This window comes from Pezoporus flaviventris, unplaced genomic scaffold, assembly GCF_033815535.1.
Source record: "Pezoporus flaviventris isolate CSIRO_AGI_PZ_B2104156 unplaced genomic scaffold, CSIRO_AGI_Pfla_v1 ptg000031l, whole genome shotgun sequence".
Classification (NCBI taxonomy): Eukaryota; Metazoa; Chordata; class Aves; order Psittaciformes; family Psittacidae; genus Pezoporus; species Pezoporus flaviventris.
The window spans coordinates 55,254,758-55,280,815 of NW_026892579.1; the positions used below are offsets into that span (position 1 = coordinate 55,254,758).

At 52.7% G+C, this 26,058-nt stretch overlaps 3 protein-coding genes across 4 annotated transcripts in view; 2 read left to right on the forward strand and 1 right to left on the reverse strand.

Moving 5' to 3' along the window:
• SCARA5 (scavenger receptor class A member 5) overlaps window positions 1-13,296 on the forward strand; it is a 35,370-nt gene extending 22,074 nt beyond the window's left edge. The window contains exons 6-8 of one of the 2 annotated variants that reach the window (XM_061461180.1): window positions 6,132-6,179; window positions 10,879-11,073; window positions 13,029-13,296. In XM_061461180.1, coding sequence (XP_061317164.1) covers window positions 6,132-6,179; window positions 10,879-11,073; window positions 13,029-13,165 — 380 coding nt within the window. In that variant the 3' untranslated portion in view covers window positions 13,166-13,296. The remainder of the gene's footprint in view (window positions 1-6,131; window positions 6,180-10,878; window positions 11,074-13,028) is intronic. The other variant, XM_061461181.1, reaches the window with a different exon arrangement.
• A 2,099-nt stretch (window positions 13,297-15,395) lies between these two features.
• Window positions 15,396-25,785, forward strand: PBK (PDZ binding kinase). The gene is made up of 7 exons (XM_061461252.1): window positions 15,396-15,444; window positions 15,735-15,825; window positions 16,816-16,958; window positions 19,754-19,923; window positions 20,760-20,889; window positions 22,636-22,812; window positions 25,232-25,785. Exons 1-7 carry the CDS (start codon window positions 15,396-15,398, stop codon window positions 25,429-25,431), a joined length of 960 nt encoding a protein of 319 aa, XP_061317236.1. The 3' UTR covers window positions 25,432-25,785.
• The window catches only part of ESCO2 (establishment of sister chromatid cohesion N-acetyltransferase 2), a 255,473-nt gene continuing 254,757 nt past the window's right edge, over window positions 25,343-26,058 (reverse strand). The window contains exon 11 of the mRNA XM_061461220.1: window positions 25,343-25,482. Within this exon, the coding sequence (XP_061317204.1) occupies window positions 25,471-25,482 (12 nt within the window). The 3' untranslated portion in view covers window positions 25,343-25,470. The remainder of the gene's footprint in view (window positions 25,483-26,058) is intronic.

A 26,058-nucleotide genomic window follows, 5' to 3' on the forward strand; every position in this document is an offset into this window, starting at 1 on the left:
TTGCACATGTGAAAGCTGAAGGAAAATGTCCTGGCAAGAGCTGGTGTCCAGTTTTCCTGTACATTCTGACCCTGGTCATTGCCAGAGTCAGGGGTTAGGGAGGGATCCCTGTGTCCTGTCTGGTGGTGCATCCTTCACATGCTTCACAGTGGTGGCTGTCTCCTTCCTATACCTTGCATGCCACCAGAAAACCCCCTGTAGTCTAGGGGCAAGAGCATTTCTTCCATCCCTTCTCCACTTTGTGGTGTCTTTAGGAGAAAGACCTTTCCTAGGAACATGACATCCACTTCCTACTGCCAGTGCCTTCCAGTGCAGCCCTGGTCCAGATAGAAAGGAGATGCAGGAGATAAGATGCTCCCAGTGGCCTCCTTCTGTAGCCAGAGAGCAAAGTGGAGCTCTCAGAGCTGCAGTCTCCTGCAGGATTGGCACCCATCTGGTCCTCTTTGCCTTGAGCCGTCACTGCTGTTATCACCCGCTCTACTGACAGGATGGCTCTTTTCATCCCACTGCCCTCCCAGGCACCCCAGTGTGGGCACAAGCTGACCTCCTGGAGCCTGTTAGCTGCTGGAGATGGCTCTGCAAGCCCTGTGGCTGCTTAGGTGATAATTGTGCAGCACCAGGTACTCTTGACAAATGCCATTGGGTGTCATTTCTGTCACACCATCCCATCTAACTGGAAGTGCAGGGTTTCTGGGCTGGTGGCTGGGACAAATCTCAATCCTTCCACCAAGGCAGAGACTGCCAGTGGGAACAGAGCAAAAATAAAGAAACCATGATTGAGTGCTTGTTTTCCAGCGCTGTCTCTTGGGTTTTGGAGGTAACTTTGCCTGCAGGATTGCAATATGGTGTTGTGGGGGTGCAGGACTTTATCCGAAGTGAAAACGCCTGCTCTGGTGCTCCAGGAGCTCAAACTAACCCTGGATACATCCAGGCACAAGCCTTGCAAAGGCGTGAGTACTGCAGGGACCAGTGCTAACGCAAGGCAGACATCGGCACTGAGATGTTCCTGGCAGCACATCAAAGGCTGAGGTTTGCCAACCAAAACCACAACGTGCTTCGGGACCACAGTTTCCTTCCCTTCCCTGGAGCAGAGGAAAGTGGGCTTTTCTCACCAGCAGTGCCAAGCATTCATTAGACAAGCAAAGTATCCCAAGGAGCCTGGGCCCATTGAACTGGGCTTCAGTGAAGGACCAAGCCCTGATGCCAGACTTGTTCTGCAAATTGCATCCCTGGGGGATGTGCCCCTTCTGGAGGGAGGAGCTTATTGAGCTCCTGCATCCTGTTTCCCCCGCATGAGAGATGTTAATAGTTGATGTGCTGGGTCAGTGCTGAGATGTTTTAGCAGACCCCATGGTGGCATCACAGCTCCAGCAGGGAGCTCTCTGGAGACACAGCAATGAGAATGAAGCCTTTTTCCAGTGCTTACCAGGCCAGGGGGTGGTGGAGACCATCCCAGCACAGCCCCTGCCTTCAGGGGACAGCCGTGGCTATGATGCAGCAGTAAAAGCATCAGCCCCTACAAGCTTGGTGACCCTTCCCCAGTGTGTGCACTTCTGGTGTCCTCAATAAAAAGGACATGGAACTGTTGGAACAAGTCCAGAGGAGGCCACAAGGATGATCAGGGGACTGCAGCACCTCCCGTATGAAGACAGGCTGAGAAAGTTGGGGCTGTTCAGCCTGGAGAAGAGAAGGCTGCGTGGAGACCTCAGAGCAGCCTTCCAGTATCTGAAGGCCAGGTTGGACGGGGCTTGGAGCAACCTGATCTAGTATGAGGTGTCCCTGCCTGTGGCAGGGGGGTGGAACTACGAGATCCTAAGGTAATTTTCAACCCAAACCATTCTATGATTCTATGATCTCAATCCCCTCTTGCCCAAGGAAATGAAGCACTTCTGCTCTTGGTCTTGGGAGTCGATGGGTCTTTGCCATGTGGTGCATTGCTTCTGGCTATCATCCTGTCACTGGTATAGAGTAATCCTTCCATCTGAGAAGGACTCCTGTCTTGAAGAATGTTAAGTTGTCTCAAGGCCTTGATGCACCCAGCTCATTGTGCATTTCTTGGAGGCCTTGGTTTGGGTATGCCTGCAATGTGGCAAAGCCATCAGGCATTCCTCTTTGGAGTGTGGACCAACTCCAGTTCCCACCACAGCCCATCACCAGCAGAGGGTCCCTCCCTCCACCTCCCCTTGCTGCATGGCTGGATGTGACCTCCAGGTCTTAGATGTGGCCCCTATGAAGGGACCCCCTCATCCCACTTCCCAGAGGTCAGGGGTGCTCAGATAAGGGGTTTCATCCAACCCCATTTCCAATAAATATCAAACTGCGCTGGCAGCAAGTGCTGAATTTCTAGGGTTTATGGGATTCTCTAAAATTTATAGGAAACAGACACAGCCAGGCAATGGTCCAAACCCAGGATTTAAGTAAAGGCCTGTTTTTCTGCAGCACTAGTCTTACACTTCTATAATGACTTTCTTCTGAGCACAGGAGAACTATTGCTTCCCCAGGAAATGCAGCCTGTTGTGGGGCATGGAGCATCTGGGGAAAATGAGCCTCCTCAGCAAAAACCCTGGATCAAGGGACAGCTTTTCCTCTCCACAGAGTCCCAGGATTTTCCCTTGCTGTTGGTATTTTCCTGTCCTTGATGCATTTTCCCTCAAAACTACCCCAGTGGAGTATTATTTTCCTCATTTCCAACTGGGGAAAATTATCCTGGAAAGTGAGTAGACATCAGTCTTCTTCACTCTTCCATGGAAAACGCGTTAGGGAGGAAACAATAGTAAATGAGCCAAGGTAGGCAAGGTAGGGATTGCTAATTTATAGATAAAGTCAGGGCAATACAAGAAATCCCCTTCCTAAACACCATGTACAGGCAAGGAGGAGGAATTGGCCATGTTGCAGAACATGTTCCTACCTGTGAAGATGGGGCTCTGGCAGCTCGCACTTTGTCAGGATATAAATGATCTCAGCATTGCATATGCTCTCTCTGTCCGCTCCAGCAGCTCCCATTGCACTGACTCCTTCTCCATTCATAACCCAGTTCTGCTCCTCAAGAGTCCCTGGAACCATTTTCCACAGCTAACCCTAACCCTAAGCTGACCCCACCTACTGCTTTTTGGAGACCCGCATGCACTTTGTTGACCCTGCATCAGGGCTTGCTGGTGAGCAGCACCTGGCCTTGAAGATGTGCTGCGGGGCATCTCACTCTGTCTATGCCAGGAGCCTCTGGCTTCCCCTATGGCATTCCTGGCTGCTGGAGTGGTCTCAGCACTGGTCCTGCTGCCTTTGGCCCCCTGCGCCTCTTCATTGGATCATAGAGTGGTTTGGGTTGGAAGAGACCTTGAAGACTATCTAATCCAATCCTCGGCCACGAGCAGAGACACCTTCTACTAGACCAGGTTGCTCAAAGTCCTGTCCAACCCAACCTTTAATGTTTCCAGGGATGAAGCATCCCCCACCACTATGGGCAGCCTGTTCCTCTTGCTGCAGTGCAGTAGGTTCCATTTGTGCCAATATTTTTTGGCCTTGGTCTTTTTCTTAAAGGTCTCTAACCACTTCTGACCACTGAGGTCTCCCATCCTATCTCTCAGAGTATTTCCTTCCCCGGCAACTTGTTGCTGTCACGTCCCTGAGATAAGCAACAATACAGCAGTTGAGTTATTCACTCCAGGAGTCTCAGCCCACAGTGTTTCTACCCAGTGCCTTTCCCTCAAGCTCCACCCTTCCACCTTCACCTCCCTCCATCATTCCTATAGGATGCAGCCTGGACCCTGCAGGGAAAGCACTCCTGCTCTGGAAAAGCCAGATTTTTGGGAACAAACACATAATAACTGTTGCTTTCCAGCCCCCTTTTTCTCGAGGCTGGGGAAGGAAGGTGCTGGAGAGCATGGGCTGCTCCCATCACGTGCTGGCGAGCAGCATCTCTGGCCGCTGTCCCGCTGCTCGGGGGGCTGCTGTCATCTGGTTCCCATCAGCGGGGCAGGCTGCAGGCAGCTTTCCTCCATCCGACACAGCTGCGGCTGCCCAGGGGAGCAATCTCGCTTTCCCAGAGCCTCCAAGTTAAAGGGCAAGAATTTCCTGCATGCCTTTTTTTTTTTCTTTCCTTCTTAATATTTTATTTTATAAGACATTTCTGAGTGTGTGTGTGCGCTGTTTGTTATTCTTACAGAGACAAAAGGAAAGGCTATTTTGAAGTGGGGCCGTGTTTCAGGGCTGGGGCTCACTCAGAGCATCACTGCCTGGAGCAGCATGGAGCATTACAGTATCACAGAGTATCACAGGATGCTAGAGATTGGAAGGGACCTCAAAAGTTCAGCTAGTCCAATCCCCCTGCCGGAGCAGGAACACCTAGATAATGTTACACAGGAATGTGTCCAGGCGGGTTTTGAATGTCTCCAGGGAAGGAGACTCCACAACCTCCCTGGGCAGCCTGTTCCAGTGTTCCGTCACCCTCACTGAGAAGAAGTTTCTTCTCAAGTTTAAGTGGAACCTCTTGTGTTCCAGTTTGTACCCATTACCCCTTGTCTATCATTGTTTGCCACTGAGTAGAGCCTGGCTCCGTCCTCGTGACACTCCCCCTTTATATATTTATAGACACTAATAAGGTCACCCCTCAGTCTCCTCTTCTCTAAACTATAGAGTCCCAGCTCCCTCAGCCTCTCCTCATAAGGGAGATGCTCCACTCCCTTAATCATCTTTGTGGCTCTGTGCTGGACTCTTTCAAGCAATTCCCTGTCCTTCTTGAACTGAGGGGCCCAGAACTGGACACAATATTCCAGATGGGGTCTCACCAGGGCAGAGTAGAGGGGAAGGAGGACCTCTCTCGACCTACTAACCACCCCCTTCTAATACACCCCAGGATGCCATTGGCCTTCTTAGCCAGAAGGGCACAGTGTTGGCTCATGGTCATCCTGTCGTCCACTAGGACCCCCAGGTCCCTCTCCCCTACACTGCTCTCTAACAGGTCGTTCCCCAATCTATACTGGAACCTGGGGTTGTTCCTGCCCCGAATCAGGACTCTACACTTTCCCTTGTTATATTTCATCAAGTTATTCCCTTGATGAAATGAGTTATTCCCTGATCCCTCTGCAGCTTGAGGGCAAAGCCAGGACCAGCAAAGCCAAGCGCACAGCCCCATTCAGGACAGTGTTTTCAGTGGTGCATACCATGGGATAACACAGCTGCTGCCTGACAAGAGCAAAGCTGGAGCACAGGGAGGGTTTAAGGGAGGTGGTGGGATGCAGACAGAGGCAGCCCATGCTCGGAAAGCCAAGCCATGACACAGATAATTACTGAGCTCATTATTTTCATATGGAAATAGGCGTGTTGTTGAAGGCAGCCTGTTTATCCAGCTGGTCTGAGCCCTCCAGCATCACTGCTTCTCCATGGATACAGGGTTTGGGTTCAGCAAATCTGCTTGCAAGGAGGTACCAGCTGGGTGCAGGAAGGGTCAATGCTCCATTGAGGCTGTGGGAAGCCACGTCCTTGTTAATGAGCCCTGCAAAATGAAGCTTTTTTCGCCCCAGACAGGGATTTTCAGAGCCCAAATTCAGTGTTTGCTTTCCTTTAGTCCTGCTCTGCTGTCGCTCTGCAGCCAGAGCTTGGCTGTTTGGGTGAAGGGGTAGCAGAGTGGGTGGGATGGGAACACCAGCCCTCTGTCCTCCTACAGGACATGAACCACAAGGGGAGTTGGGGGGACGGGGACATCCTCCCATTCTTACCCTGTGCACAAAGCAGGGGGTGGGTGTATTGCACAGCTTCATATAGCCAAACAGGGTACCCAGGGCAGGGGTCCCCCACGGATGCAGAGGGAAAGAGCTATATTGGGCATGAAATACAGAGACACCGAGCCCATAGGGGATGAACCCTGCATGAAGCCATGTCTTCCCAGGGATTGGTTGGGTTTTACTTTAAGAAGAAAGATCCCAGAAGATGGGGCTGTGGGAAGATGGGTCCCATTGACATGCAGCACATCCAAGGGGTCAGGAGAGGGGCTGACAACTCATTTTGCTGCTTCATGGCTAAATTTCCCAAAACTGATAAAGCCCCTCAAGAGCTACAGCATTACCTAAGAGCAGGGCATCCACTTAAAGTCTGATTCTAGCAAGATTTATGCCTCATACTCTTTCTTTTCCTAGGTGACCGAGGCCCAAAGGGAGAAAAGGGGGACCGAGGCAGCAGCATGGGTAAGCTCTTGCTCATGGCCATCTCCTTGGAGCTCCAGGAATGGTTTTGGGGGAGTTTGTGGGGTTTGGAGTCTATCAGGGAGATACCTGCTGCAAAGCAGGCAGGAAGGCAGTGGTCACTGCCAGGATGAGGCTGCTGAGCCCTGTGCTTGGGTTTTTCCTGCCTGGGCAAAGAGGAGCCAGAGCCAGCAGAAGGTGGGAGGGATGTCACAGTGAGGATGCTCAAGGAAGGTAAGGGGGAAGCACCTTGGCTGCAATGGGCATGCTGGGACTCCAGCCAGGCTGATGGGGTTGGATTGAGGATGTCCAAAGCTGGCTGGGAGTTTTCACTCGCAGGCACAAACAGGATCAAGGCTGGGTTTAAGCTCACTCACCCATAGAGGCAAAGAGCATCCTCACTATCCTAGGGAGAGCCTAGAGCTGGCAGCAAGAGGAGCAGAGATCCATAAGGACGTATCTCTTCCACCACTTCCCCATGCCAGGATTGGCCCCAGGAAGTGGTTTTCCAGGGCTTCAAGATGGAAACACCCATTTGGATGAAGGCACCTGGGCCACACTGTGAGGCCGTGTGGCACCAACCACAGCTGTGCTATTGCTTTGGGATTCCCTCTGGGGCCAAGACCTGCACTTGCACACCAATCGCCAGCATTGGTCTTCTGGGTTGGCAAGCCAAGAAATGCATGGGAATGAGCCTGGGGCTGGATCCTGCCCATCCTCTGCTGTGCTGTGACTATGCCCTGCAGGGAGCTCATACCTGAGACCTCTGGGGTTACTGATGGTTTCCTCCAAGCTTTGGACATCCCTCCCGCCACCCAAAAGCATCCTTCCCACATCAGGCATCCATGCAGGGGCTCTAGGTCCCTGCCACCAGCCACAGAGTCCCCCAGATGGTGCCAAGCAGAGTAAGGATGCAGCAGGAGAGGCAGCTGGGGAGCAGGAAGCACCAAGGTGGGATGCATGATTCACCAGCACCCCAGCAAGGACCAAGGACCCCAGCCCCGTCCAGCCACTGCTTGGTGAGCAAGTGCAGCTGGTATGCAGCTGCAGTATGGATGATTGCTGTTTAATTTCCTGTCGTACCCCACATCTACCCCTTGGAAACCTGATGTTTGTATCCATATTGCCAAACCAAAGGGAGAGGAGCAGGGCAGGGGCAGTGGGAGAGGGCGGTGGAGAGCCCAGGGAATCAGGGGCAGATGGTCTCCATTACCAGGGAGGAGATGATATCTCAGCCCAGCTGCAGAGAATCAGGCCCTTGTTTTCTCGGCCACTGGGAGTTATTTCTCCTCTTTAGCTCTTCCTTTCTTGTTTTGCTGGTTTTGGAGGCTGGGCAGGGAGGAGGTCGAGAGGTTTGGAAGTAATTGCTGCAGCAAAACAAATGAACACACACAAGATGATGCTGTTGGGGATTGTTGGAGAGGGAATGGGCCAGGGAGTTGCTCTGGGGTGGACAGGGCCAGGCCACTTCACAGGCAGGGGGCTGCTGCAGGATGGGATGCTCACATCCTGCTCTGGAGCTGCAGCCTGGGAGAGCCTGATCCTGGGCAACCTTCTGCAGCATGAGGTGGACAATCCACTCTGGTCCCCGGGCATCTCCCAAGGGTTATTCCATCCTGCTGGGGCCAGGAACCAAGCACAGCCCCAAGCTCATGAGCATCAAAACAGCCCTGGGCTGGGGATGTCACAGGCAACTGGCACTGGTTTGGGAGGAGACTTCTGGGGCTTATTAGTTTTTATTAGCCTGCTAAGTGATGCTTGTTGTGGGCTAAGTGGAAGGGCTGTGGCCAGGACTTGTGGCTGAGCTCTGTGGCTTTATTAGCAGCCCTCACCCTGTTGATTAATGGGAACATCCCAGTCCCACCTGGATCTGTGCCTTGATTGCACATCTCCTCCCCTCCTCGAGGAAGCAGTTGTCTTCCAGCACGCACAGGCTCTGATGAGCATCCAGCAAAGAGCTGGGCTGAAGGCAGGCTTGCAGGGGGAGGAATGAAGACTCAGGGATAACCAACTGGCTTGAGCTGGAGATACGGAGCTGGACAGGATGAGCAACCAGCTGATGCTGGATATAGGGAGCTGGTTTTGGATCAACAGTCACCTGCCTGTTCCCCAGGGAATGTGGGCAGCTCTGGAGGCTGAGATGGATGGTTCTACAGAGAGGATTATGCCTGTTGAGGGGCTCCATGCCCTATTTAGCTATTGCTTTCTTTAGCCATCATAGACATCCAGGGAAGGATCCCCTGCTCTGGGATGCTCCAGGTTTCAAAGAGGGACAATGGTTCCAAAGCCAAGTCATTTCCTGGGGCAGGGAGAGCAGGAAGGCCCAGAGACCTCTTATACGCCACAATGCTGGTGGCAGGGGTCACTGAACACATGGAGCCAGGAAGGTGACACTGAAGGATTACCACATTGAACCAAGTGGTGGATGAAAAATGCTGAGCCCTGGGTCTCCCTAGCCAGGACCTTGGGTTTCCCTGGTTGCATCCCTCCACTAGCTCACCTGGAGCAGGGAGGTTGGGCTGGCTCCCTAGCAGGAGACACTGGTGTTGGACCTGGTGCAAGCTTGGTTTGGTAGGAGCAGCTCCCCTGGTAGCGTCCAGAGCTGTGGTGCATGTGTTCAACTCAGAAGAGTCACTTCATCCAACCCTCAGATGACACCATCCCTGGGCTCAGCCAAGGCAGGTGCCTCGGCAAACCTCCTCAATGGCTGGGAGGAGACACCCATCCCAAATAGCAGGGGCTGGTGGAAGGACACAGCCGACAGCATCCCAAAAGCCCCTCTGCTGAGATGTGATGTTTATGGCAGGGCTGTGGACCATATCAGTGAGATGGATCAGGAACAGCATGAGATGTTTCCTGGCTCCTCGGTGAACCCGATGTTCTGCCCCTATCCAGCAAAACATGCTCAGGGTTTCCAGATCCTTTCTTGAACCTGATTCTGATAGGTCCTGGAAATGGGAGATCAGCCAGTGCCGAAGCCACACAAGGACTGCTCTTTCTGGAGGTCATTGGAAGAGGTGGCCCTAATCCCACTGGGAGCAAGCCAGGGAAAACCCAGAGCCCGAAACATGCAGGTCCCAGCCAACTGGCAATGCCAAAACCCATTGGATCTCTGTGCAGCAGGTCCCAAACACTGCTCTGGTCTCTAAACGTCCCCTTAACCCTGCACCTCCCAGCCCTGAGAGCCTGGGACCCTGTTTCATCCACCTTGGCCAGCCCCACAGTCACCAGTTTGGGTGGGCAAGGTGCCTGAAGAGACCTGAGCCAAGCGTGACTGCCTGCAGCATCCCACACTGTGGAGTTAAAGCAGAGGTTGGATCAGTGGCAGATTTTACCCACCTCTTTGCAGCTCCCCCTGCAATGGTCATCTCTTGGTGAGGTGAAGACCTTTTGGGTTCATCGCTTGAGAACCTGCCATGGTCCATGTGCTGGCAAAATCACAGATGAGGTTTTGGTGCCTCTTACACTGCTGGGACTTTGGTGGTGGCTGTGGTTGAGGTGGGTTTGTGGCGTTGAAACCCCTGACACCCTCTCCACAGGGATGAGCATGGGATGTAGAGGATGGTCATGAAGGGGGAGGCTTCAGTCTGCCTGGAAATGCCCCCAAATCCCATTTATCTTCGCATTTGAGAAGAAATGTCACTGAGCATTTCCAGTGGGAATGTGTGTTTTGATTGGGGAAAAGAAAACCAAATCCAAGCCCTGGCTTTGGGAAAATGTCTTTTAATATAAATCCCTGAACATCTGCAGAACAACCTTGTTTGGGGGAGCCTAACTCCACCCTCAGCTGCTGCCCCAGCCCTTGGTGAGTCACAGATTGAGCCCAGCTGCCTAACAGCAATTTTCTCCATCTGACCCCTTTCTCATCCCAAATAAGAGGGTGTGTGGCATGTTCTTTGCTGGGTTTCTTTGGCTTGGGGTGGAGGAAGAGCCATAGTGGTTTGGTTTTGGTGCTGAGCTCCTCAGTCATTCTCCTGTCAGATAAACCATCTCCCCATCCTTCTCCCTGGCTGAAGGATGAAGGGATGCTGGTCTCACCTAGCAGGAGGGTGGTGACTGGGGGAGGAAGGCTCAGCAGCCACAGGAAGGCAACTGGCAGCAGAGGGAGCAATGCCACGATGGGGAGGAGGACAAGCCATGTCCCTCCACTCCAGTGCAGCATTTCAGACCAATGTGAACATTCCCTCACCATTCCCTCAAGCATGAAGTCAGGGTCCACCCAGGCAGCGTGGACTTGGGCTGGGGTTCTGTTTCCAGGCTGGAAGAGCTTCCTCATCACTTGCCATCCCCTTTCACAGTCCCTTTTGGAAACTCTTTGTGCCTGGGTTTGCTGGCATCTCACTCCTCCCCTCGGTTGCTCAGAGGCTTCTTCGTACCCCTGAGCTGTCTCCATGTGGACCTTAATGGCTTCAGGATTGATGCTTGCTCAGTACCTGCCCTCCCTGCAGCACTTTAAGGCTGCCAACAGCTTTCCCACCTTGGCAAGACCATTGCAAGGCTCATCCACCTTGAGCAAAACCCTGGGTTTGGTGGGACCCCTTCAGCACTATGCTCAATAGGGGTGCTGTGTCCCCAGGTCTCCTGGAAGTGCATCACCCCATGCTTTGTGCAGCTGCATGCATCATGGAGAGGGCACATCACCCACACACGGTGGGTGAGATGCCACCATGCCCCCTCTGACCTCCCTCTCTGCTTCCAGCAGCAGCAGCCGAGGAGGGGATGATCCGGCTGGTGAACGGCTCCGGCTCCCACGAGGGACGGGTGGAAGTCTTCTACGACCGGCGCTGGGGCACGGTGTGTGACGACGGCTGGGACAAGAAGGATGGAGACGTGGTGTGCCGGATGCTGGGCTTCCGAGGCGCCGAGGAGGTGTACCGCATGGCCCGCTTCGGCCAAGGTATGACCCACCTCTGCCCCCGCCTCACCCAGCATAGGTTCCTGGGGCCAGTCTATACATAAACCAGAGACCCTCCCAGAATGACCCTTGAGGCATCCAGCAGGTCCTCTACAAGCAGGACATGGGCTGTGGTGATCCAAATAGCTTCAGTCTGGTTTATTCAGTACTGGGTGTCTGCAAATATTGTGGCTTTGGCTTGTGGGACCGTGTGCGAGGACATTGCCCAGAGAACTGGTAAATGCCCCATCCCAGGCAGTGTTCAAGGACGGGGCTTGGAGTAACCTGGTCTAGTGGAAGGTGTCCCTGCCTGTGACAGGGGGTTGGAATTGGGTGAGCTTTAAGGGCCCCCTCTAACCCAAACCATTCTGGGATTCTGTGATTGCTGGTGCTGGCGCAGGCAGCTCCTGCCATGGCTCTGGCTCCCTCTGCACACCCTGCCCCATGCTGACTCAGTACCCCAGACGCATCCCCAGGGCTGTTGTTTTTGAAGGAAGCTTCATGTTTTTCATCCGGATGTGACTGTTGAGAGCTGCTTTCTCTTTAGAATAACAACTGAAGAAAAGCTTTTAAAAGCAGAGGGGAAATGCCAGGAATGCTCTGGCGGGTGGAGGGGTGGCCTTTGGCCCCAAACTGTTGGTTTGGGGTGTTTCGCCCAAGTCAGATCCCCTTCCACATATGCCTTTTAATCCTTGAGTTGCCTTCTTTCCAATGGCTCGGGGCTGCCAAGCAGATGATTGACCCCAAAAGCAGGTAGCCACCACGGCCATCAGCTAGCCATGACCATGCTGGTTGATCAGACCTGTTCTGTGAGGGCAGCTGGACCCCTCCAAGAGTTGGTGTCCCTCACACCAGGCTTGGTAGACCCCAGAGCTTGTTTCAGCATGGCCTGCACATGTGCTTCATCACCCTCACAGGGAAGAACTTCCTAAGATCTCATCTCAATCTCCCCTCTGTCAGTTTAAAGCCATTCCCCCTTGTCCTGTCCCTACAGGCCCTTGTCAAAAGCCCCTCTCCAGATTTCTTGTAGCCCTTTTAGGCACTGGAAGCTGCTCTAAGGTCTCTGCAGAGCCTTCTCCATACTCAACAAGCCCAGCATTCTCAGCCTGTCTCCATAGGATTTCTTCCCTGTGAGGGGGGTGAGTGCCCCATCCCAGAGGCAGTGACCCCATCCCAGAGCAGTGGCAATAGTGAATCAGGATGTGTCAGGACATTTCATGCTTACCAAGGAGAAAAACTGGGATGCAAAGCATAAAATTATGAATCAATATTTACTCCTAAATATGGGGTGTCCCAGCTGAATGCGGGCATCTAAAGGTAGATGTAAATGTAAATGGGGTTGTTCTCCCTTTTCAGTGCTCAGGTACAGCACAACTGGGATAAAGGCCTACACACGTGTCTCTGATTAGTAATCACAGGAAAACCTTGCAAAGCAGCTCTAGTTTTGCAGCATTTTTGATGCTTGTCTGTTGATCCACACATCCCCAGAGCCGATCTTGCCTGAGTTCCTGACCTCCAACACGAGACTCCTCTGGGAGGGTCTCCATGCAATGCTGAGTGAGCTACAGGATGCTGCCATCATCTTGGCTGTCCAGGGGTATCTTTTCTTCTCCATGGGCAGCTTGAATCTTCCAAGTAGCCAGATCCTTATTTCCAGACCTTTTCATTCAAGCATTAAAAATCAAAAATCTCCAGGAAAACTCCTCTACTTCTGATGCCACCACATATAATAGGACCTGACACATACTTAATACATGTTACTATAAAGAAGGATCGATATCATAGGTGAGGGAGTGAATTTTCCTAACAGATGAACCCTTTTGTTTCAGAATTGGTTGAATTATGTTTGCTTTAGCCTAATTGTTTAGGTGATGAGGTGATGCACATGGAGGGGATCCACCAACATGCTGATGCCGGTGCTGGTGCCAATGCCACTGACCGGGTCCCTGTCTTTGCAGGCACGGGGAGGATCTGGATGGACGACGTCTCCTGCAAGGGGACAGAGGACAGCCTTCTGCGCTGCAGCTTCTCCAGCTGGGGCAAGACCAACTGCGGCCACGCCGAGGACGCTGGTGTGAAATGCCTGACACCGTGATGGGGGGGGACAGGGACACCCCCGGCCTGGCTGCGGGGGTTCCAAGAGTCTCAGCCCTCCCCACAGCTTCCCCTGTGCTTCCTGAAATGGGTTTATTATTAGAGAAATAAATGCCTTTTTATTATTCTCTACCGTGCTGCTGGAGCCGTGCCTGGGGGGGTCACAGTGTGATGGGGCTGCGGGGAGGGATGCATGGGGGAATCATAACTACAGACCCTGAGACGGGCTCAGCCCTGGTTCAAGAAGCCCCTGCAGTTGAGTGGGGGTACAGAGCCCCCTCCAACAGAGACACCCTTCCCTCAGGGATTGCAGTCCCCCAGGAACACCCCCAAGGACTTGGGGACCTGTAGACCCCCCCCCCCAAAGAGGGAGACCCCCAGAGACAGCCCTGACCCCCGCCACAGCCTGGGGCTTGATTCGGAGAAAACTCCAGGAATGAACTCGCCGACAGTTTCAAAGCCGACAAGCAGGTACTCTTTATTGCGGCGCCGGGAGACACGGGGATAGCTCCTCCTAACGTGTGTCCCCGTATTGCTATACAGGCGAACCTTGTACATGAGGCTGCATATGAGTTACATCATTTTCCAGAACGTTTCCCCCGTGCATACAAAAATGTGGCGGTGGTCTTTAAGGGTCCTTTACTTTTCCAGCAACCTTCGTAGCTTCTGGCAGTCTTTGAAGCACCAGCTTAATTAACATTACAGACATAGCAATGGTCCTCTCCTGCTTACCAGTTAGTTTAACTGCTCCCACCCTAGACATCTGCTACTCCCAGATACTCCCCATCCCCAGGTCCGGTTTTTCTAGTCTGCTTTTCATACACCTTTTGTGCTAAGGTCCTAAGGACCTGAACCTGTGTCAGCTACCTTCAAGCACCGCGGTTATTTTCCATTACAAAGCCACAAAACTTAACGTTACCTAGAACTGACTGCACCGCGCTTTTGTGCCTCCCCGTCTCAGGCTCCAACACAGACCCTCCCCGGAAAGTTTCGGCAATGCCATGGGGACCCCCTCAATGGCTCGCGGATCTCATTGAGACCTTCCCGTATGGGCTGAGGACCTCACAGAGACCCCACCTAAGGGCTTGGGGACCCCAGAGACCCCCACCCCCCAAGGGCTTGGAACCCTATAGGGACCCCCGAAGGGCTTGGGACCCCACAGAATCCCCCAAACACCCCGGTGCTCTCTCCGATCCCCAACCCCCTAGGCCTTGGGGACCCCCATGAACCCCCCAAAACCACTTGGGGACCTTCGCTCTCCCCCCCGCCCCTCCGCGTTCCGGCGAGCTTTGTCCGCCCGCGGCCGCCGTAGCGGGGAGGTGGCGGTTTCGCGCGCGCAGGATTCAAACGGCGGTGACGCCAGCGGCAGGTAACGGTGGAGCGGGGTCGGTCTGTGGGTCCCGGTCCCGGTCCCGGTCCCGGTCCCGGTCCCGGTCCCGGTCCCGGTCCCGGTCCCGGTCTCGGTCCCGGTCTCGGTGTCGGTCCCGGTCCCGGTCTCGGTGTCGGTGTCGGTGTCAGCGCGGGGCTGCTCCGGCCCCTCCTCACCGCGACGGGGTCCAGCAGACCCGGCCGTGCGCCTCCCCTCGCCCCTGAGGTGGGGACCGGGAGTCGCGTCCCCTCCATCCCGATTTGGGACCCCCTCTGACAGCACCCATCAGTGCTCTCCTGCCCCCCTCCTACCTGGAGCCCCGCTCACCCTGGAGGTGAGACCCCCAGTCCCATCCTCTTGGGGGGATGCTTCATACACCTCCAGCTCCCTCCTTTGGTGCTACATCCCGTGCTGGTTCCTTTAGGACACCCATCCCGGGCTCTTGCCTCGCTTCTGAGCCACCCCAGCCCTGTTGCAGGGTTCACCCCACCTCTGCAGGCCAGCCCCGGGGTGATGAGCCCCGCAGGGACGCAGCGCTGACAAGGGAGGGAGCCCATGGAGCTGGGCGTGCAGGGAGGCACATCCCTGCCTCAGCTCTTAACCTGCTTGCTGAGGGGAGCCGGGAGCCAAACGAGCTTCCCAACAGGTGTTATTTGTCTAACTTATGTCCTTTAACGTACCATTGCGGTACCTCTAGTGCCCCTTTAACGTACCATTGCGGTACCTGTAGCGCCCCTGCCTGGGTTAGGGCTAGAGTCCCGACAGCTTGTGCTCCCAGGCCCTTCCATGGGGTTCCTCCTGCGTTCCAGGGGTGGAGATATAACAAAAGCCTCTCCTGTGTTGTAGGAATCAGGCTTGCATGATGGAAGCCTTCAGGTCTCAAAATAAACTGCTCCAGAGGGAGAAACCAGGTGAGTTTTGTTGAGGTGTGTGCCTTGTTTCTAGAGGGGCTGGTGAAGAAACAGAGTGTATGGGGGTTAACCTGGGCTGCTGCCACTTGCTCTCTTCTTCCCAGTAGGATGGGCGGAGAATCGGGAGGGTAACAGTGAGAAAACTGATGAATTGAGATAAAACTGGCATAATTGGTGAAGAAGAATGATTAAAGGCAGCTCAGGAATCCACTCACTGCCTCCATCCCAGCCAAGCAGCTCTGATCTGCTGCATGGGGTCACTCATGGGGCTGGGTTTCTTTTCTTTTTAGATGTGGGGCCAGTTTCTGTCACTATTCCAGCCTCCCCCTTCATGCAGAAGCTTGGATACGGCACTGGGGTCAACGTCTACCTGATGAAAAGGTACTTGTGAGAGCACAGTGTGAGGTGGTGCTTGGAAATGGGGCTTGGCGTCTTTTCCCCTTAGAAAAATAGAACCACAGAATGGTCTGGGTTGGAAGGGACCTTAAAGCTCATCCACTTCCAGTGCCCTGTCACAGGCAGGGACACCTTCCACTAGGCCAGGTTGCTTCAAGCCCCATCCAACCTGGCCTTGAACACTGCCAGGGATGGGGCAGACACAGCTTCTCTGGGCAACCTGTGCCAGGGCCTCAGCACCCTCACAGGGAACAACTTCTGCCTCAGATCTCATCTCAATCTCTCCTCTGTCAGGTTAAAGCCATTCCCCCTTGTCCTGTCCCTACAGGCCCTTGTCCAAAGCCCCTCTCCAGCTTTCTTGTCAGCCCCTTTAGGCACTGGAAGCTGCTCTAAGGTCTCTGCGGCACCTTCTCTTCTCCAGGCTGAACAAGCCCAGCTCTCCCAGCCTGTTTCCATAGCAGAGGTGCTCCAGCCCTCGGGGCATTGGCCTTCCTATACTGCCTGCACCCCTTCAACTGGGCATGTTGTCAAGGAAGGCGGGTGGGATTTACAGCTGTCCCATGTGTGCTGGAGGTGTTGGTGCTGAGAAGGAGCCCACTGTTTTGGGGTAATCCCTTCAGCCTTTCCCTGGAGTTCATGTGCTGGGTCCATTCCTGTCTGCCGTGGCCTGCTGGGCAGCTGCCTCCCTCCCTGAGCCGCTGCTCCTCCACCAGAAATTGTGACTCAATACAAATCTCCTTTTTTAAGACAACTGGAAACTCACTGGAGGAGCACTGTGGATGGGGCAGGGGTTGCACACACGTCTGCAGTGTGCGCATTGGCAAGCTTTCATTTATTTCAGCATTGTTCTTTATTCATTCCACAAAATAAATGCAGATGCTCTCCAAAAGAGTTCCTCAGTGACCTATGTGAGCTTCAAACATGGTGCTGCTTACCAGTGGGGTGGTTCTGAGCCATGTGGGTTTTCCCATGCAGATCTCCCAGAGGCTTGTCTCACTCCCCATGGGCTGTGAAGAAAATCAATTCCAAATGCAACAGCAGCCAGCAAAGCATCTATCAGCAGAGACTGAAGGATGAAGCCAAGATCTTAGAGAACCTCCAGCACCCCAACATTGTGGGTGAGTTTCCAGCGCAGCTTGTGTTGCTTAAATTGCAATTTGAGCCACTGGAGCTGATTCAGGAGCCAGGTGATGTAACACAAGGTGGCTGCAGGGTTTCTCTGGGCTCCTTTCACACCAAGGGCTGTGGGTTCTAGATCTCCCTGGGCCAGACCTACCCTGGACCTTCTTAAATTAACTTAGTCTTGCTCTGTCTGACAAGAACTGCCAGGGCAGTTTGAATGGTGTCAGAATCATGAATAATTTAGGTTGGAAAAGACCCTTAAGATCATAGAGTCCAACTGTTAACCCAGCACTGCCAAGCCCACCACTAACCCATGTCCCTCAGTGCCACATCTACGCATGCTTTAAATCCCTCCGAGAATGGTGGCTCCACTGCTGACCTGGGCAGCATGTTCCAGCACTTGACAGCCCTTTAGGGAAGAAATTTTTCCTAATATCCAATCTAAACCTCCCCTGGTGCAACTTGAGGTTGTTTTCTCTTGTCCTATTGCTTGTTACCTGGGAGAAGAAACCAGCCCCATCTCTATACAAGCTCCTGTCAGGTAGTTTTAGAGTGCAAGTGAGCCTCCTTTTCTCCAGACTAAGCATCCCCCGGTCCCTCAGCTGCTTTTCATAAAACTTGTGCTCCAGACCCTTCACCAGCTCCACTGCCCTTCCTTGGACCCACGCCAGCACCTCAATGTCTTTTTTTGATGAGAAACTCGACACGATGCAACAGTGTGCGCTTGCAGCCCAGAAACCAACTGTATCCTGGGCTGCATCACCAGCAGTGTGACCAGCAGGTCAGGAGAGAGGATTCTCCTCCTCTGCTCCACTCTGGTGAGACCCCTCTTGGAGCCCTGTGTGCAGTTCTGGTGTCCTCAACATAACAAGGACATGGAGCTGTTGGAGCAAGTCCAGAGGAGGTCACGAGGATGATCAGGGGACTGGAGCACCTCCTGTAGGAAGACAGGCTGAGAAAGTTGGGGCTGTTCAGCCTGGAGAAGAGAAGGCTGCGTGGAGACCTCATAGCAGCCTTCCAGTATCTGAAGGGGGCCTACAAGGATGCTGGGGAGGGACTCTTCATTAGGACAAGGGGTAATGGGTTTAAAAAGGGGAAGTTTAGATTGGATGTAAGGAAGAAGTTCTTTACTGTAAGGGTGGTGAGGCACTGGAATGGGTTGCCCACGGAAGCTGTGAATGCTCCATCATCCCTGGGAGTGTTCAAGGCCAGGTTGGACAGAGCCTTGGGTGACATGGTTTAGTGTGAGGTATCCCTGCCCCATGGCAGGGGGTTGGAGCTAGATGATACGAAGGTCCTTCCCAACCCTAACTATTCTATGATTCTTGTAGTGAGGGGCCTAAAACTGAACACAGGATTCAAGATGTGGCTTCACCAGTGCCCAGTACAGGGAAACAGTCACTGCCCTTGTCCTGCCTTCCACACTTGCTGATAGAAGCCAGGGTGCTGTTGGCATGCACAGGGCCCCTGCCTTGCTATCATACTAGAGGGATGGTGAACACCCGAAGCTCTCTCTCTGAGCCAGTGCAGGAGAAAGGCAATGGGGTTTGCCCTAAAATGTGGCTTGTGGCACACCGTGGTGCACTGTTGCCTGTTGAGGTTTGCGTTAGTCACTGAGAGGTTGGTATCTCGCAAGCTGATGCTGTGCAGAGGCTGCCCCGGAGCTGAGAGGTGTTTTGCTGCCAGCTTTGTACTGTGGAGCTGCTCCAGCATGGGGAGAGTCTACTTGTAACATGGCAAAGGATGGGTAACCCCTTTATGGTGTCTGAGATGGCTTCTGTGTGTGGAATGAGGCTCTGGGTCCCCCACTGCTGACACTTTTGTGAGGTGGCAGTTGAGACTCTGTCATGCTCTTGGCTCTCAGTGATAGGAATATTTTGAGGAGCTGCTTTAGTCTGTGTTTAATTTCTGCTCTTATCTAAAATCTCTCGTGCCAGTCAGAACAGCTTCCTCTGACTTCATCCTTTTATTTGTTCTTTAAACTATCTCGGTACAGTCAGTTGTGCTAGCAATGCTGCGTGCAAGGAACTCTGTATCCCTAAACCAGCACGTCTTGCTTCTGCCAGGAATTCAAGAGCAGAGATAGGCTCAGCCTCTCACACTGCAAACATTTCACTGCTGCTTTTGAAAAAGGTGCCATAAATCAGTTACGGAATAACACTTCAGCTATGCCATTATGCAAGATGTTGCCATTTGTAACTCCACCCAAAAAGTATTGGTTACGGACAGGAGTAAAACACAGGGGAAGAACCTTTACATGACTGTCCATATGCTCAAGCCTTGACCTTGTGAAATGGCCCCTGCAAGAAGAGGGCTTGGCTTTCCCAAAGGTTCCCCACCAGCCTTTCTCTTGGTCCTGTGGCTCCTTGTCTTTGAAATGGGCATGTTGGTCCTGCAGGTCTGCTGCTGCTCTCCTTTCTCCTGGTTGTCCACCCTGCAAAGGTGAGGGCAAACCTCCATGCCCTGGGCACAGGGTGCAAAGCTGACCAGGGAAGCAAGACAAAAGGTGCCTGTGGGCCCTCCTGGAGGAGGAAGCTCCTTTCCCTCAATGAGGCTTGTGGCTTGGGTCTGCGCTGGCCACTGTGGATGTTCTTGTGGCTTTGCCTTGCCATGTAAAGCTGCAAGCAGCTCCCCTGGGGAGTGAATTGGCTTGGGATGGGTTGCAGCATCTGGGAATGCACCAGGAAAGCACCTGGGCAGTAGCCCCAAATGCTTTGGCTCCATCAGGCCGGCAAGCATGCGGAAATGCCAGTGCCTGCGTCGGCTCTTAACAAATGATCTTTGTTGGCAGGTTACCGCGCTTTCACCGAGGCCAACGATGGAAGCATGTGCCTGGCCATGGAGTATGGAGGAGAAAAATCACTCTGTGACTTAATTGAAGAAAGAAGTGCAAAACGGTTGGGCCCTTTCCCTGCTGCCACTATCTTTAAAGTCGCTTTGAGCATGGCGAGGGGGCTGAAGGTATGTTTAATGTTCAACTGTAGCTGTTCTGTGTGGAATCGTACACACTGGGGACACTGGAAATATAAAGGGATTTAGTGTGCTGTGCCAGCAGATGGAGAGCAGATGCTTGGTGGTGTTTCTTTCACCAGGGTGCTGTACAGGGTGAAAACTGAATCCTGAGGCTTGAGACTGAATACAACATGACATGCAACGAGAGGTTTTGTCATGAATATCCTGCTGCCCTCCCTTGGGGCTACCCACTGTCCCAGCTTGCTAGCCAGGAGAGCAGGTTGGCTGCTGGCTCTTGCATCCTTATTGCCACCCCAGGCAGCTGCAGGGAGCTGGTTGTGGCACAGAAATTGGTTAACTGATGCCCATGGCTGCCAGCTGATGCCACTGAGGTTGTGTGTACAGGGAAAAGGTGGAGAAACTGAGACTAAACCACAGCATGGCTTCTGACCCTCTCCTGGGCTCTGCCAGTGCTCAGGGTAAAAGCACAGGTGGCTGTGACAATGAGTCCTGTGCTATTCCTGCCAAGGACATGTAGCTCTAAGCTCCCAGGGTAACACAGACCCACACTTGGCCATCAGCTAATGCCTGTGTTTTGCACCTGCTCTCAAGGGCTTGTTGTTTGAGGTGCTTCTCACAGCCTTTCACTAAAAGTCAGCAGTATGCTGGGTGGAAGAAAACTTCCTTGTAAGTGTTAAGGAAGGTGTTGACCCATCTGTGAGCTTAGTTTAAAGCTAAACACACTAAATATTGAAGAAGCTGGTGCTTTGTTGTCCAAATCCAATGGCACTTCCTGCCTCTCCACAGATGTAGGCGGGTGTTAACAGGTTCTCTCTGCCTCTTAGTATCTGCACAACGATAAGAAGCTGCTCCATGGAGATATCAAGTCTTCCAATGTGGTCATTAAAGGTGACTTTGAAGCCATCAAGATCTGTGATGTGGGAGTGTCCCTGCCCCTGGATGAGAACATGACTGGTAGGTTGGGCTTCAGGAAGGGGATCTGGATGCTTAGTGGCTTCTTGAGGTTGGCTCCAGGAGCAGAGGGAATGCAGTTGCCCTCCTGCGTCCATGGAGAGAAGAACTGGCAAGTTGTTCGCACCCCACATTGCGTGAAGGGGATATCTGGAAGGTCCAGCTTTAATTTTTCAGACCTGTGATGTCCATCTTGTGCCCTCCTGTGCTTGTACGTGGACACAGGATGCTGGCTGACGCCCTGCTAGACTCAGCTGAGGAGATGCTCTTGCCAGAGAGCCAAGTAAATGAATCTTTCTCGTAGGGCTAGAAGGAAGCGCAAGCCAAGTGTGAGTGTTATAAAGGCTTCATGTAAACGAGAAGCAGATGTCTAATGGCGTCGTGGCTTGGCTGTGAGCAGCGGGAATGTGTTTGGGTTAATTACAAGAATGCTTTTCTGTGCCGCTTTACACAGCGCTTGGGCCTGCGACAGCCTCGTAATTTATAAAGCTGCTCCATTAGATTTTTATTAGTGGCTCTTCCCTTTTATAAGGAGCGAGAGAGCGGGAGGCAGCGCCCAGCGTAATCTCCTGGAGAGGAGAGTGGCTCAAGTATCAGTTTCTGGGCTGGTTGAACAGGAAGAAGTCCTTTCCACCCAGCCCTGATTTTGGCTTTGCCTCCCCATGGTCTTGAGGAGACAACGGGCACCAAACAACAGTGAAAGGGCCAGTCCCTGCCCAGGATTAAAGTGCAACAGCCCATTAAGTGCTGAAGGATTTTGGCATTTGCTTGTTGTTACAGGCAGGGCTTTGACAGTCCGCCCCAGGAGACAAAAGTTTCTTAAACAGCTTGAGATTGCCAATAGCTTGGGAGAGTGAGGAGAAATGTGGGACCTCCTCTTGGGAGTGGGGTGAAAAGGATTGGGTCAGAGATAGTGCTGCCTCTGTCAGGCTGAGAGCTGATTGCTTCAGCTCTCCCGAGGCAAATTAAAATCAAAGAGGCATTAAATTGAACAGTGATGAGAACTGGAGAAAACTGCGTCCAGCTCTGGGGCCCCTGACATAAGAAAGATGTAGAGCTGTTGGAAGGAGTACAGAGGAGGCCATGAAGAAAGCTCCACAGGCTGGAGCATCTCTGCTATGGAGATAGGCTGAGAGGCTTTACAAGGGCCTGTAGGACAAGGGGGAATGGCTTTAACGTGACAAAGGGGAGATTGAGATGAGCTCTTAGGCAGAAGCTCTTCCCTGTGAGGGTGGTGAGGCCCTGGCACAGGTTGTGCAGAGAAGCTGTGGCTGCCCCATCCCTGGCAATGTTCAAGGCCAGGTTAGACAGGGCTTGGAGCAACCTGGTCTAGGGGAAGGTGTCCCTGCTCATGGTAGGGGGTTGGAATCGGATGAGTTTTGAGGTCGCTTCCAACCCAAACCATTTTGTGATCCTATATTAAGATGATGGTTCACTTCTTCTCTGCATGGCCTCAAACCTCATGGAGGTTTCTCTGCAGTTCCCAGCATGTGTTGCTGGGCCTGCAGTAGAGAAGCATGAGCCGCACTGGGTCTGGCACTTCTGCAGAGCATGATGCAGGGCAGGGGGAATTTGAGACTATGCAGGTGTGAAAGAAAAATGGGTTCAGGCTCACAGAATATCCTGCCGTATGGCTTTAGCACACCTGAGCTAACTGACAGGCTAACTCCCTGCTGTGTGTTGAGCTGTGACTGCATCTCACAGTATTTGTGAGTCCTAGCAGACTTGAGCAGTGTCTTTTCCTTTCAGTAAGTGACCCTAACATGTACTACATTGGCACTGAGCCCTGGAAGCCCAAGGAAGCTCTGCAGGACGATGGCATCATCACCGACAAGGCTGACATCTTCCCTTTTGGGCTGACTCTCTGGGAAATGATGACCCTCTCTGTGCCCCACCTCAATCTGGGCGATGAGCCTGATGATGAAGGTTTGTTTCCATATCTTGCTGATGAGCAAATTCTGCTCCTAGGAATGCCTTCTCTGAGGAGGACTGATTTTTATAGTGTGTGTTAGTATCCCCACAGTGCTAGGTCTCCCTCAGGTGCCATCCGAAGGGCTTTGCAGTCATCTGTCTGCGCTGTCTGCATCTCCCAGCAATGCTGGGGAGCTCACTGAGGAGTTTGCTGCAGCACAGAGGTGCTCAGCACTACTCCAAGGCCACTTTCAACTTTGCTTAGGTTTTTAAATTCAAATGAGTTGATAGATGATGGTAACTAATCATTGCAGACCAGCTGCTAGCCTGACAGCTCACCTTGATCTTCAGCTGCTTGTCAGCACAGAGAGGTAGGCTTCAAAGATGTCCCTGAGCTGGAGGGCTGCTCCCCTGAGAGCTGTGTAGCTCTCTCAGCCATGCTCCAGCTCCGTCCCACATCCATGCAGCACAGGAGCAATCATCCAGGCTGTAGTTGTGTGGTGGGTGCTGTTGAAATGCCACTAAAATGACATGGCCAGAAAATACCTAAAAATGACATCATGCTTGAAAGGGTACACAAGAATATTTGAGCCTTTTGGAACAGAGAAACTAAACCAAATGTGCTGTGCCACGGCCAGTGTTAGGGTTGCAAATACCCTCTCAGCACTAAGAAAGCTTGGTGGAAGCAGGAGGAATTACTTTGGGCACCTCCTATGTGCCCATGGGATTGGCCATAGAATCACAGAATCAATCATGCTGGAAAAGACCCTTAAGATCACTGAGTTCAACCATTAACCCAGCAATGCCAGGCCCACCACTAAACCATGTTCACAAGTTTTACACATCTTTTAAACACTCCCAAAGACAGTGACTCCATCACTGCCCTGAGCAGCCTGTTCCAGCGCTTGAGAGCCCTTTCAGGAAGAAATTTTTCCTAATACCCAGTCTAAACCTCCTGTGGTGCAACTTGAGACAATTTCCTCTTGTTCTGTGACTTGTTACCTGGGAGACCAGCCTCCATCTTGTTACAACCTCCTTTCAGATAGCTGTAGAGTGAAAAAGTGCCCCCTAAACCCCCAATTCCCCAGACTGAACACCCCCAATTCCCTCAGCTGCTCCTTATCACACTTGTGCTTCAGACCCTTCACCAGCTTTGCTGCCCTTCCCTGGCCCTGCTCCATCACCTCAATGTGTAGTTAGGTGCCCAGAATTGAACACAGGATTCAAGGTGCAGCCTCACCAGTGCCAGTACAGGGGGATGGTCACTGCCCTGGCCCTCCTTGGCCACACTATTGCTGATACAGGCCAGGATGCCATTGGCCTTCTTGGAGACCCCCTTGTTCAGAGTTACACAGATCAGATTGGATGGGCAGAGGGTGCTATTGCTGCTTGCAGGCAGAGTTGCACACTGGAGCACCGCAAAACTAACGAACTTACAGGCTGTGCTGGGAAAACTCTTGCCAGAGCCTTCAGGCTGGCACAGCCCCACAGGCTGCCTTGTGTTTTCTAACTGCATCCCCGGGCTGCAGAGCTTTTTCCCAGCCAGCTCTGCAGGGGTGACTCAGTTATTCTGCAGGGAGAAAGGGGATAGATGTGGCTTCAAAACATGTACTTTAAGCCAAACAGAAAGTAATGATGTATCCCAGGCAGTAATTATTGCTAACAGGAATAGCAAAGCTGACATGGAGGTCACATCCCACTGCACACCTGCAAGGCCAAGACTTGGGGATACTGGTGGATAGAAAGCTAGACATGACCTGGCAGTGTGCGCTTGCAGCCCAGAAACCAACTGTGTCCTGGGCTGCATCAGCAGCAGCGTAACCAGGAGGTCGAGGGAGGGAATTTTCCTTCCCTGCTCCTCTCTAGTGAGATCCCCCTGCAGTCCTGTGTCCAGCTCTGGAATCCCCAACACGTTAAAGAAGGACGTGGAGCTGTTGGAGCAAATCCAGAGGAGGCAACAAAGATGCTCCAAGGGGTGGAACAGCTCTGCTATGGAGACAGGCTGAGAGAGCTGGGCTTGTTCAGCCTGGAGAAGGCTCCAGGGAGAACTTAGAGCAGCTTCCAGTGCCTAAAGGGGCTGACAAGAAAGCTGGAGAGGGGCTTTTGACAAGGGCCTGTAGGGACAGGACAAGAGGGAATGGCTTTAACCTGACAGAGGGGAGATTGAGATGAGATCTTAGGCAGAATTTCTTCCCTGTGAGGGTGGTGAGGCCCTGGCCCAGGTTACCCAGAGAAGCTGTGGCTGCCCCATCCCTGGCAGTGTTCAAGGCCAGGTTGGACACAGGGGCTTGTCGCAACCTGGTCTAGTGGAAGGTGTCCCGGCTTGTGGCAAGTGATTGGAAGTAGATGAGCTTTAAGGTCCCATCTAACCTTAACCCTTGTGAAATGGATGAGGGGGAGTAAAGCCCCATGACTTTGCCACCTTCTTGTCCAGATGAATCTTTCAACGAAGACTCCTTTGATGAGGAAGCATACTACAACGCCTTGGGAACACGCCCAGCCCTCAACATAGATGAGCTGGACTCATCCTACCAGCACATGATCGATCTCTTCTCTGTCTGCACCAGTGAGGACCCCAAGAAGCGTCCCTCAGCCGCATGCATCGTGGAAGTCCTGGAGGCGAGTCTGGCCTAGGGGTAAAAGCATCTGAGCTCCTAGTGCTCAGGGATTAAGTTAGAAGAAAGAGTAAGTGTACTCCTGCAGTGTTTATCCTTCGAGTATGTGAAAACTGTTCTATGTACTTAAACACAGAGCTTAAGCTCTTTAAATGCTAACCCCTGTTTTAAGGATGTCCTAGGCAACTGGGGCTCGCCCTGCTCTTAGAGCAATCCCCTCCCACATACAGTCAGGTCCCAAGTAAGCTAGATGCTCTGTGCAACAGTTTTCCTTTAATTGTTGTATTACAGATGTTTTCAAACCCTTCCCCCCATCTATGTTGAATTAACAGTTCTGTGACTAAGATGTTAATAATAAATGTATTTTAGTTTATCTCAGGTGAAAGGGGCGTTTTCTCTCTCTTAAGGAGCACATGTGTGACTCTACCAGGTATGTACAAGCTTTGGAGGGCTGTTGTGTAATGTATTTGTGCTCCCGAGGTGGTTGGGGGCAGCAGCCCATAGGTAACAGCGTATTACCAAGGGAGAGCAGCTGCCTGCTCAAGGAAAAAGTTTTCTGACACTACAGGCTGGGAAAAGAGGGTGTAAGATCAAGACAAAAATACATTTCCTACTCCTCTGTACATAAATTTACTAGCTGCTTGTA

Excerpts from the sequence above, each read along its gene's own strand:
- PBK (XM_061461252.1), top strand. The coding sequence starts at position 15,396 with ATGGAAGCCTTCAGGTCTCAAAATAAACTGCTCCAGAGGGAGAAACCA. Across the intron at positions 15,445-15,734 it reads GCTCCAGAGGGAGAAACCAG|ATGTGGGGCCAGTTTCTGTC; the intron begins GTGAGTTTTGTT and ends TTTTCTTTTTAG. Across the intron at positions 19,924-20,759 it reads GCATGGCGAGGGGGCTGAAG|TATCTGCACAACGATAAGAA; the intron begins GTATGTTTAATG and ends TCTGCCTCTTAG.